The sequence below is a fragment of the Rana temporaria genome, chromosome 4 (assembly GCF_905171775.1).
Source record: "Rana temporaria chromosome 4, aRanTem1.1, whole genome shotgun sequence".
NCBI lineage: Eukaryota > Metazoa > Chordata > Amphibia > Anura > Ranidae > Rana > Rana temporaria.
In genome coordinates, this window is record NC_053492.1 from 455676393 (window position 1) to 455689345 (window position 12953).

The 12953-nt window shown below is 40.6% G+C and overlaps 1 protein-coding gene across 26 annotated transcripts in view; it reads right to left on the reverse strand.

The window, feature by feature from the left end:
• NRXN1 (neurexin 1) overlaps nucleotides 1–12953 on the reverse strand; it is a 1744826-nt gene that overhangs the window by 30897 nt on the left and 1700976 nt on the right. For 18 of the 26 annotated variants that reach the window (XM_040351628.1, XM_040351620.1, XM_040351619.1 and 15 more), the window contains one exon: nucleotides 764–854. In XM_040351628.1, coding sequence (XP_040207562.1) covers nucleotides 764–854 — 91 coding nt within the window. The remainder of the gene's footprint in view (nucleotides 1–763; nucleotides 855–12953) is intronic. The other 8 variants (XM_040351617.1, XM_040351621.1, XM_040351610.1 and 5 more) reach the window with 1 other exon arrangement.

Genomic DNA, 12953 nt, shown 5'->3' on the forward strand with positions numbered 1-12953 from the left:
ATTGGCTGTAATCATTTATTATTTCAATTGGCTAACCTCTGCCAATTGAAGACAAATTAAAATTGAAACCAATAATTGAAAGGAGAGATGATGTAATTGTGTGTAGACAGACTTAACCCAGACTGACTTTTAAAAGTAAAATTGAGTTTATATGACTAGTATCTAGACATTTTTTGAGAGCTGTGAAAAAAGAGAAGGAACAATAAGCAGCATACCACAGCCTCTATACACAGGTACTGTTGTATGGGTTAGCAAAAGGAATGTCATGAGTTTCTTCAACCTTAACGTCTTTTGGGGTCCTGAGGGGCATTCTGTCACAAGGAACAAGGGATGTCTCCAGTGTTAGAAATAACTCCAACCCTGAAGATAAGTTCTACTCCTAGAGATAGGGTCCACCGCCAAGGGGTAAACCCCATCCCAGAGGTTAGCCCCACTCTGTAATGGGAGGAAATTCCAAAGGCTTCCTCTCTGAGTGAGGTAGTGATGACCGACTCAGGAAAACTGGGGTTTTACTAATTAATGAATCACCTGAATATTTGCATGTGGATCTTTATGTCTGAGAATCATTCATTTAAGAAATAATGGCAATTAGGCCTCATGGATCATACGATTCTCCAAATATTGGAAAAATCTGCATGCACATAACCAGGGTAAAAAGCAACTTGCGACTTAATGATTTTCACCTAATTTTCAAACTGATTCACTCATCACTAGAGAGATGTAAAACACATTAAAGAAAAAAAGAATAAAAAAGTTGACTAACCTAACCCACCTGAGCTCTGCTCACACGGATCGATGTCCTCATCATCCTCACTGGGGCACTCCGCAGAAGCAACCAAGAGGTCATCAGAACTCTGCAAGAGAAGAATTACAGCAACTATGAAAAGGGATGATTATTCCAATGTTCCACAACACTTTAGATGTATTAATTTCATCAGATTTAAAGCATAACTCCAGGTGAACAATGAAATATAGAGTGTAAATACATACAAGGGAAATGCTTCACCTGCAAAAGGATTTGTATTTCTATCCATCCAGCCCTTAGATATAAACAGCTTTACCAGACAGATCTGGTGAATTGGCATTTCCCTGCTGATGATAAGCAATACATGCTGGCCAATTCCCTACCCCCAGCCTGGATGGTGCAGGCACAGGAACAGCAATGTGATGGGTCATTATTGAGTCACCTTTTGGAATGTTCCTTACTAGCTTATATGCACATCACAACTGATTGGTTACTATTGCTGCCCTTCCCTCTCCCAGTCATTTTGAAAAAAACATGGAAAAAAAAAACACGCTTAGAATGAAAAGTGTAAGCAGCAAACCTTCTGTGAGACATATACACAATGAGCAAACATAAAATAGATAAAGTTTGCGCTATTCAATCATGTATATACAAATATAAAAAAATTGATGATTAAAACAGTCCACAAGTGATGTGAAAATAAATCTTGATGTCAATCTCCACCATCCACCATCGTAGTAATCTTAAATACTAGTGCCTCCACCAACAGCTGAAAGGCTTGCTTACCAGCTCTTATTGATCCCTCATTTCAAGGGATTATTAGCGCTTGTAGGTTTAGCCCAGCCAAGGCCTTTCTCCAGGTCCAGATGGTCTACCTAAAGATCACCCTTGACACCGTATAAGATGTGAAGATTTCTCACCCAGGGATCGTTAGCGCTTGTGGATTTAGCCCAGCTTTGTGTTTCCTCCGGATGAAGGAGATGCATCACCTGGAACCTGAGTGAGAAATCGTGACATCTTATACGGTGCCAAGGGGTGATCTTGTTGGGAGACCATCTGGACCTGGAGAAAGGCCTTGGCTGAGTTAAGCCACAAGCGCTAATGATCCCTTGCAATGAGCGATCAATAGTAGCTGGTAAGCGAGCCTTTCCACTGTTGGTGGAAGCACTGATATTTAAGATCACTACGGTGGTGGATGGTGGAGATTGACAACAGGATTTACCGTATTTATCGGCGTATAACATGCACAGGCATATAACACTAACTTTAGGAGGGAAGTTTCAGGAAAAAAACTTTCCACAGCCCCCTGCGTATAACACGCAGGCACAGTTTACGTTCTATTTTCAGGGTAAAAAAGTGAGTGTTATACGCCAATAAATACAGTATTTTCACATCACTTGTGGACTTTTCAATCATCTAATTTTTACATTTGTATATACATGATTGAATAGCGTGACCTTTATCTATTTTGATAGAATTTTATTTGAAATTTCTCATCTTAAGAACAGCTGTTCGATTTTCTAATGTTTAAGTTGGGTCAATTCGAACCTGGTTTTTCAACCAAAGTGACAAGAAAATTCAAAAGAGCAGGGTGGGAATTTTTTTTTTCATTGAACATATTTCTAATGGTGTATGTGTTTCCAATTTGGTGAAGTCCATTTGTTTTAAAATTTGAGTGTTAAAAGCAAGCAGAATTTTGAACTACTTTCGAGCCATCGAATGTCCTGAGAATTTTCATAAATATTTTGTTCAAATTTTGTTCTGAATATTAGTTAAAAAATGTAGTAGGAACACCTTAAGACCCCTTTCACATTGAGGCGTTTTTCATGCGGTACAGCGCTAAAAATAGCGCTGCTATACCGCATGAAAAAATCATGCCCTGCAGGCTTCAATGTGAAAGCCCGAAAGCTTTCACACTGAAGCGGTGCGGTAGCAGGACTGCTCCAAAAGTCCTGCTAGCCGCATCTTTGGAGCGGGGTGTTTACCGCGCCTTCCCATTGAAATCAATGGGAAACCGTGGTTGCACCGCGGTAATACCGCCTGCAATGCGGGCGGTATTAACCCTTTTTCGGCCGCTAGCGGGGGTTAAAACCTCACCGCTAGCGCCCGAATATTGCGGTAAATACGACGGTATATCGGCGCTAAAAATAGTGCGGCTATACCGTCACCGCACCTCCGCTGCCCAATGTGAAAGCAGCCTTACTCCCGGAGGAGATGGTACATTCAAATTGGAAAGGGCTTTATACTGTATGATACAAAGCTTTTATTTCAATTGAGTATTTTACGGCTGCATCCTAACTCCTTACCCCTACCCCCCCACAATTGGGCGGGGGGAGGGAGACATTTTCCCAGGGCTCTGGGATGGTGAATGTGAATGGTGAATGTTATGTTATGTCATTGGTTTCGATGGGTCACCAAGACCCCCAAATGTACTTGCTTAGGCAATGCGTAATTGGTCCCTTTGTTACCCCCCCCCTCTCTTTTTTTCTTGTATCCAGTTTACTATAGTGTGATTACTATGTTTAACTGCAAAACTTATAAATAAGCACTGTTAAAAAAAAAAGAAATAGCCAGTATTTGACTAGTTACATTTAGCAATAACTTTAGAATTTATTTATTTTTTATTGAACACATAACTGCATTAATTAGTGATATTGTTTTATCTCACTGCTTTGTATATGGGAAACAATAAATAAATGAGATATCCCCCAAACATTTACAGACTTCAGTAACAATATAAGATTAGAGCTACTCCCAAACATGTTTCAGAAATGTGAAAGGCTATAAATTACTATGAATACAACAATGTAAAACCAATAATAAGAAAGTAGCAGTGGCATAAACAACACGTTACCTTACTGAGAACCATTATTAGAATCACTAATCAGGCTAGTAATAGGATTTAAACATTGTGTATAAAAAGAAAACTGTGTATTGGGAATCTGTTTTATACCTAGGTTACATTAATTAACATACTTTTTAATTAAACCATCATTACTGCAATGCTACATATGCTCTGCTATGTAGCTAGTTATCTCAATCAGTGGGGTTTTTCCAACATGTCACTCTCACCTCTACAGCGCAGTTCAAATATTTTCCTGCAGATTTTTGCTGGCATCAAAAGCGTGAAATTTAAGTCCCTAAAACCTGATTTTGGTCTCTTCAGGCTAATGTCACTTCCAGTTTAATTAGTGAAAGATAACGAGAGAATCATTTGCTGGTTATACATGCTAGGTTTAATATACCATGGTAACAATGTAACATTAGCTTTACCTAAGTCTGTTGATTGACACATTAAGATTGATATCATTTGTACATACAGATGGGGACTTATATATTTTTTATGTGTTGTCATATGCAGCAGACTACTATCAATTATGTATTTCTTCCAGCCCTGATGACAATAAGTAAGGAATGGTCCTATCTAGTTGTAATGTAATGTAATTCTTTATAAAGTCACTGTACTAATTAATATATTTAATTTACACATATACAGTAAATCCAAATATATTTAATAAACAATAAATAACCAATACACATCTACATAGCAAGTCGATTTTGTTTAAAAGGGGTTGTAAAGGTACCATGTTTTTCCCTAAATAGCTTTCTTTACCTTAGTGCAGTCCTCCTTCACTTACCTCATCCTTCCATTTTGCTTTTAAACGTCCTTATTTCTTCTGAGAAATCCTCACTTCCTGTTCTTCTGTCTGTAACTCCACACAGTAATGCAAGGCTTTCTCCCTGGTGTGGAGTGTCGTGCTCAACCCCTCCCTTGGACCCGAGGAGAGTCAGGACGCCCACTAACACACAGCTCTTTTCTCTATCTGCAACGTAGAGAGCGTCCCAACTCTCCGGTAGTCCAATGGAGGGGGCGAGCACGACACTCCACACCAGGGAGAAAGCCTTGCATTACTGTGTGGAGTTACAGACAGAAGAACAGGAAGTGAGGATTTCTCAGAAAAAATAAGGACATTTAAAAGCAAAATCGAAGGATGAAGTAAGTGAAGGAGGACTGCACTAAGGTAAAGGAAGCTATTTAGGGAAACATTTGTACCTTTACAACCCCTTTAAGGGCCCATTCACACTTATGTAAGCATGTGTGGGTGTGAATGAGCCTTTATTTTTAGTTGTGCTTATCTACAGTGTATTGATGTAAAACCATATCGAGAAGGATGGGATTTTTACTTTTCTCATGCATTAAAATTTATTTGATTCAGTAAAGAAAAATGGACAATTAATAGGCCCTTTGAATACAAACTAACTTTGGGACTGCTGTGAAACAATACAAAAAGACCACTACTTTTTTCCTTAGTAGAATACATTTGGTCTGTCTTCTAGGTATGAAAGGAGGCATGATGCAGAGATGTAACTAGAACCTTCAGGGCCCGGGTGCAAGAAATCATGAAGGGCCCACCTGGCCATCTTGGGGCCCTTTTTTTTTTACGGTCCCACAGTGGGCCATCTCCCTGCCGTCTTCATTCACCTTCATTAAAACAAGGAAGGGGCCAGTAAATTACACATTTACCGGCTCCTTCCCTGCTTTCTCTCCTGTCAGGAAATCCTGACAAAGCTGCGGTGGGGGGCGACAGGGGACCAGGAAAGGACACAGGAAGCAGGCACAGAAGGTGGCAGGAGCAGCATGTAGAGGAGCTAATGCACTCAATTTCCCTCCTGCAGCCTCTAAACGTCTGCAAGAGGGAGAGAAGGGTTCAGAGGCGGCATGGATGAAATTGGTTCCTCTACATGCTGCCACTCCCGCCACCCTCCTATCCAGGCATACAGAGGGGCTGCACGGGCCCCCTGGAGCAGGAGTCAGGTCGCAAAGTTGACCCCTGCAAACCCTGTACCTATGCCCCTGGCATAATGAAAATGTTATATCCATAATTAAGGTAAACTTTAAACTGTAAACATTTAAACTGAGGATGGGGCCAAGGTAACCTTTTACAGTAAATGTAGCTGCCTTTACCCCATATCTCTGGATTTACTGGTTATTTTAACTTGCAGCGCTCTGCATATGAGAGATGTTCCCTGGGGATGTTAGATTATATTTGCCAACAGAACCAAAATTGCTGAAAAATTTCCTTATTTTTCTTTTGAAGAACTGGTAATATAAAAAGACATTGTGGAGTGGATTAGGTAGAATGGAACTGAGTTCCATGGTTCACCTGGGCATGTTGGTATACATATTGCACAGGGAATTTAAATATCTAATTCTGTTTGGCCATGAAATCTATCAAAAGGACTATAGAAGAAAAAAATAAAAAATAAGAAAAGAGCATTGAACAAGGTCTTGGAAACCTGATCTCTACATCCTAGCCATAGAAACACCATGACCAGATATGGCTGATAATGGGAAACAAACCATATATCTGTGGGTGCAGTGCAGCATCTGGAGACACCCCTGCTCCAGCTGACTGGACTTACAGAGGAAAAATGTATGGTCCGTGAAGTGGGTGCCAGGACACAAGAGGAGATTAATTGCCTCTGTCTTTGGGGTAGCAAGAATCTTCATCACTGGGTCTTGAAATTTGCCTACAATTCAATTTGAACCAGTGAAAGCTAAGTTGTCATGGATCATGGTTAACAAACATCTTTTAGAGATCTTACATGATAAAGTTAAACTGTTTGAGAAAATCTGGGACCCTTGGAACAAATACCTAACTGGAATTACATTATATGCTAGTGATAGTATAAATCTAGAATGGATGGGTTTCAAATTTCTTAATGCTCTTTTCTTCCTTTTTCCTTACTCTCCTTTATGTTTATCTTGGGCATTCCCTTGTTACTTGGAACAACGACCAGAGGAGCACACAAGGAAGGATGGCCTGGGATTCTAGGGAACGAATCTTAGCTATGTGGGGCTCCCTGAGAGATTCAACCCCCCAAAATATGTGTGTGCACCCTACCTATGACCTGTAGCCAATCTTGAGGTCTTGAGGAAGTCTTATCTGGTTAATAAAGGTGTGATGTATAGTTGCTCCCTGTAACATGATGACATTTAGGCAGGTCGGGCAACAGGCCTCCCCTTATGTATGGATACCCGGGATGCCTTGAGGAAAATGTTACATGACGATGTAATAGCATATGTATCTTCTGGTTTACCTTTAAAATATAACTAATACAAATTATTGGAAAATAAAAATTGATGATCCACATGGACTCTTGATCTCATATCTTTGGCTATCTTTACATTGTAAGCTTCTCTTTTATTAGATTCCATAACATGTATAACAATAGCCATGACAGAGTGTCACTTGGTGGGTTGGGACTCCTTTCGACATTTCTACAGAACAATGACCTATAGATTTGGCCATTTATTTGTCACTGAAGTTTAATAAAAACTATAACAGCTCTTCAAAAGCGTATACTCCAGAGATGATAGATTTTTTCCCAGAGACCTAGATTGACAGTGTGCACCAGGCAAGGGTGGCAGATTTTGCAGCAATACGGTATCAGCAATTGTAGGAAAATAGTTGAGGCAAATGGGTTTGTTGAAATTATATCTGTCAATCAGCCCAAAGCCATTAAACATAACATTGCGGAACATGACTGCAACACCTTTTAAGATAACAGCTTGCACACAATTGTACTGTATTTGAAAGAATTTTCATACTTCATTGAGTAAAACAACAATTATTTCATTTCTAGCGGCTTTGAATGTATACGCGCTTGCATTGATATTTTAACCTATCAGGTAATCGTTGGAGCCTGCTGTTTTTTTAAACCCCACTATGCCGTCAGCGGAATAAGTTAATAACTCAAAGATCTGTTAAAGCAATATTAAAGCGTTGTTTTTTTTTTTTTAAATAACAAACATGTCATACTTACCTGCTCTTTGTTTTAGTTTTCCTCCTCTTCTCGGGTCCCATGCCGGCACTCCTGGCACCTCTCTCCTGCCGGGCACCCAAGCAGGCATGCTCGCGAGCCGTGGCTCTGTGTGCCCATTCACACAGAGAGCCATGGCTCAGCTCTTCCCCCTCTGTCTCCTGATTGACTCGCTGGTTATTATTGACACCAGCGAGTGCCAATGGCTCTTGCTGCTGTCAAAAGACAATCAGGAGTGTGAGTCCTCGGGGACTTCGACATCGCTGGATCAGCTGCACACAAAATGCATGAAGGTAAAAAAAACTTGTGCCTTAAAGTGGTTGTATACCTCTCTTTGTCACTTTTAGCTATAGGTAAACCTATAATAAGGCTTACCTATAAGCACTGTAAATATCTCCTAACCATGCACCGTTTAGGAACTATTTACCTTGTATTTACCTCTATTGACCTTGTAGTGCGCCAATAATGTCATCGGTGCATGCGCTGGGACGAAACGCCCCTCCGTGTCGTTTCTTTAATAGCAAGTGCCGTGAGTGATGTCACGCGACTTCAGACAATTACAGAGCCGGAGTCCGGAAAAAAGAGGAAGTAAAACCCATCAGGGTGCAAGCTTCTCAAAAGTGTGTTTTTCACTAGTGTTCGAAGGAGACTTTTCACAAGAGAAATAGATAGTCATGGCTGACCTCTTCCTGGCACGCTTGTTGCCTGGCTCTCATGCTGATCCCCAGACAACTATGCTTTCTGTGTCACTAATTTGAAACAAATGGCCAAAGGATTGCGGGCTCCCCTGAAATGTATTGAAGCCACTGTGTATAAAGAACATTTGGACAGTTAGCCGTATGGCACCTTCCTTTTATGGCACAACATTGTCCATTTAGAACAAAGCCAAGTCTATAAAGACATGGGGTTTATTTACTAAAGCTGGATTGTGCAAAATTGGGCTCACCTCTGCATAGGAACCTGATTTTGCACTCTCCAGCTTTAGTAAAGAAACCCCATAGTTTGATGAGCTTGGTGCAACGGGAATTGATCTTGATGGCCTACACAGAGCTATGACCTTATTGAACACCTTTAGGGATAATTGAAATGCTGAACGTGAGCTAGGTCTTTACATCCAACTTAAAGTGGAGTTCCACCCAAAAGTGGAACTTCCGCTCATCTTATTCCCCCCTACAGTGCCACAATTGGCACCTTTCAGGGGGAGGGGGGACAGGATACCTGTCTTTGTCCCTGCCATGGAGCTGTGGCCGCTGGGCCAATAGGTAGGGTCCCCGGCGTGAAACCAAAAGGCTACACTGCCGAGTTCCCGTACCCACAATGGTGGCGGAGCACCCGACAGCTGATGGAAACATCAGCTGCCGACATCGCTGGACTCCAGGACAGGTAAGTGTCCATTTATTAAAAGCCAACAGCTGCAGTATGTGTAGCTGCTGGATTTTAATGTTTTTTTTTGGGCGGAACACTGCTTAAAGTACCTGACCTCACAAAATCTCCTTTGGCTGAAAAGCATACATTTCCACAGACACGATCCAAAATTTTGTGGAAAGCCTTCCTAGAATAGTGTCAGCTGTCATATCTGCAGGGGGGGAGGGGGGACTTTCCAGTTTTAGTAAATCAACCCCATAATTGACATGTGAAGGGGCCAAGGCTCCTGATGCTACCATCAAATTTATTTGCCCATCTGGCAAGTTTTTTTATTTTTTACTTTTATTGTTTTTTTTTATATTAGTGGTACAAAAAATAATAAAAATTTTAACAATTTTTTCGAAATTATGTTTTAATAGTGGAAGGGAAAACTATTGCACACTGGGACTTTGAAAGAAAAAAGGCCAGCATAGCAGTTTTGTCTTTGCCTTTCACACTGCCCTAACATAATAACAATGACCAGCACATCATAGTTACTTTTGGAGTAATTGCTGGTGCCATTAGAGCCATTACCGGCTGCACCAGCTATACATAAAATAATAAACGAGTGCTTTTTGTGGATTAGCGCTTTCTCTCCTCTACTATCTGTATTTACTGCAGCTTCACAATTCAACAATATAAACAGTGAGTCACAAAACAAACAGCGAGAAAGATACATAAAAAAAAAAAGATTAATGCGTTTCTAAGAATTTTGATTAATTTAATTTGTTTCTAAATTTGAATAAATGCAACTAAGAGTTTATGGTTTGTATGATGTATAAAGACACGGAATCGCATTATGAGGCGGCTTCATTTATAGCACTGCATTAAGTGTTTGTGTGAATACATCAACATTATTATTATTTTATTATTATTATTATACAGGATTTGTATAGTGCCAACAGTTTGTGTAGCACTTTTACAGCATGAGTGCAGACTTTACAATTACAATACAATTTAATACAAGAGAAATCAGAGGGCCCTGCTTGTTGGAGCTTACAGTCTAAAAGATTGTATCATATAAAATCTTCTTAAAGCGGGAGTTCACCCGAAAAAAAAATGTTAACATTAGATTGATGCTCATTTTGTCAAGGGGAATCGGGTAGTTTTTTTTAAAAACGAAGCAGTACTTACCGTTTTAGAGAGCGATCTTCTCCGCCGCTTCCGGGTATGGTCTTCGGGACTGGGCGTTCATATTTGATTGACAGTCTTCCGACAGGCTTCCGACGGTCGCATACATCGCGTCACGAGTAGCCGAAAGAAGCCGAATGTCGGTGCGGCTCTATACGGCGCCTGCGCACCGACGTTCGGCTACTTTCGGAAAATCGTGAAGCGATAGATGCAACCGTCGGAAGCCTGTCGGAAGCCTGTCAATCAAATAGGAACGCCCAGTCCCGCAGCCCATACCCGAAAGCGGCGGAGAAGATCGCTCTCTAAAACGGTAAGTACTGCTTCGTTTTTAAAAAAACTACCCGATTCCCCTAGACAAAATGAGCCTCAATTTAATGTTAAAAATTAACATTTCCGGGTGAACCTCCACGTTAACAAAAAAAGAAATCTGAGAGCTCCAAACCTAACTGATATCAGCTCAAGCACAGGTGGATCTGCTCAGACACAGCCTATGTATATAGGCCTTCAAGGGGGAAATAATGTGATTTCCACCTTCTTGGGAAGTGATGTCGGAAGCAACTTGACGCTTTAATGTAAAAAGTTCTGTTGGCCAGCAGACTATTAGTAGGCACAATCTTAAAGCTTTTATTGTGAAAGCGCTACTATAAGCAGATTACATATGAGTTAAACCTACCAATATTTCTATTTGCTGATATTGCAGGTATGAAATAGCAAGCACAGCTTTATTGGTTCTTCTCATAACCTTTTCCTGCTTACAATTCCAATACAAATTCTAATATAACACACATGTACAAGAGTTGATATACAAAACCAGCACATTGTTTAGTGTTACATACAACATGATTTCTGTTTTCATTTTGTAATAGGCAGAATCGATAGGGATAGGGATCATATGGGTTGTAATAGATAATTGACATTTGAAGCAGATCTTTGTATAAACTTAACAAAGCTGATTTACTAAAGCAATATGACATGTTTACTTTCAAAGTGCATTTTCAGTTTGCAAAATACATTTTTCACTTATCTTAGTGATTGAGTTAATGCATTGTAAAATGGATGGCTTTAACTTGAATTGCTACAATACACATCAAAGCATTTCTCCAAGTCAGGTGTGTCGTGGTGCCATTCATTGTAAATGGCAACCCAATGCAGTAAGCATTAGTGAGCAATTTGACCCACACAGCATGGCATCATGACACACACATGCTATGTGTTGTGCTGGACAGCCCCTTTTACAATGAATATACGGCCTCATTGCAACACATATAAGTATGCACAGCCTATTGGATTAGGGCAGGGGTGCCCAACCAGTGGCCCGAGGCCACATGTGGCCCACGGAGCCCTCTGATGTGGCACACAACCTCCTGCTCTGGTATGGAATAGAATACTGTTATTAAAGGTAAGTTTATTACTAAAATCACAGTGTATATATGGGCATATCTGTTCTTCAGTGGTTACTGGGCTGCTTTCAAACTGATCGACAGGTGCAGTGCAGTGCACCTGCGGGTTATCTGCACTGATCCATAGGCCCCTTTCAAAAGGTTATTATGACCCAACTGGACCCTCCATTCATCTCTAAGGAGTAGCAGATGTAAATGGACTTTGAATGTCCGTTTACAAACACCTACTTCCAATCCGATCCACACAAAAAAACAAAGAAAAAACAGTAGAGTTGGCTGCCATCCACCCGCAACCGCTTACCAAGTAGCTTAGTGGCCCTCACTCTTAAAAGATTGGGCACCACTGGATTAGGGTGTTCACCCTAAAGCTTAAACACGTGTGTGTGTGTATGTGTGGTTGTCTACATACTGGTATGTATGACTCCAGCACATTGATCTCCCTGCCAACACAGTGAAAGAGAAGTGTGTAAACACTTCTCTTATGGCAGAGCCATTAAGAGGGAGATCTTTTTCCATCTTCCTGCAGCCACACAGGGCAATAATTTGCTAATTCACATGGAGTGATTAGGGTGTGTCCAGGCACATCTGGCACACCCTGTGCACAAGTCTATGGCAACACACATTTACTTTTGATACAATAGGAATGAACACACCTTAATGGGGTTGCTTTACTAAATAATTTGTTGAATTTGTGTAGACATTTTGCACTTCGCTTAGTGAATGAGATGAATGTCTTCCATTATCCAGTCATGTGTAAGCAAAAATGCAGTTTTATTTTATTTTATTTGCACATGATTGGGTATCCTTTGCAAAGTGGACCTTCAACACATTTACTAAGTTCTGGAAAGTGCAACTCTGCACCCCTCTCCTGCAATGTGCAACTTCCCTTGCAAAGTGAAAACATTTTTTTGCCTTTAGTAAATTAACCTCTCTACCTCAAACAAAATCAGCATAAAGTTATAACAAAGGCAGGGCACGCCACAATATTTTACACTACTGGACTTAGCAGAGTAGTGAAATATGCAAGATGATGTGCAATTACTCATAGAACTGTAATGTTTAGGTATACCCCATGATTTCGGTGCAATTTTGTGGCACTCAGGCCTCTAGATACAAGCTGCTGCATCAATGTCTATTTAACATCTAACAGTGACAAGCCAAAACATTTTAACAAGTTATAAGACATGTTGCAGGTGGCACTTATGCCACGTACACACGATCAGGCTTTTGCCCAACCAAACTCACATTGGAATTCCGACGGAATTCCATTGGAGGAAAAGAGAACATGTTTTCTATGTAAATTCCGATGGAATCCCTCGGAAAACTCTGATGGGCATACACACGATCGGAATTTCTGATGGAAAAAGTCCGTCTGGCCTTTTTCATCGGAAATTCCGATCGTGTGTACGAGGCATAAGGGGTTGATTTACTAAAGGCAAATTGACTGC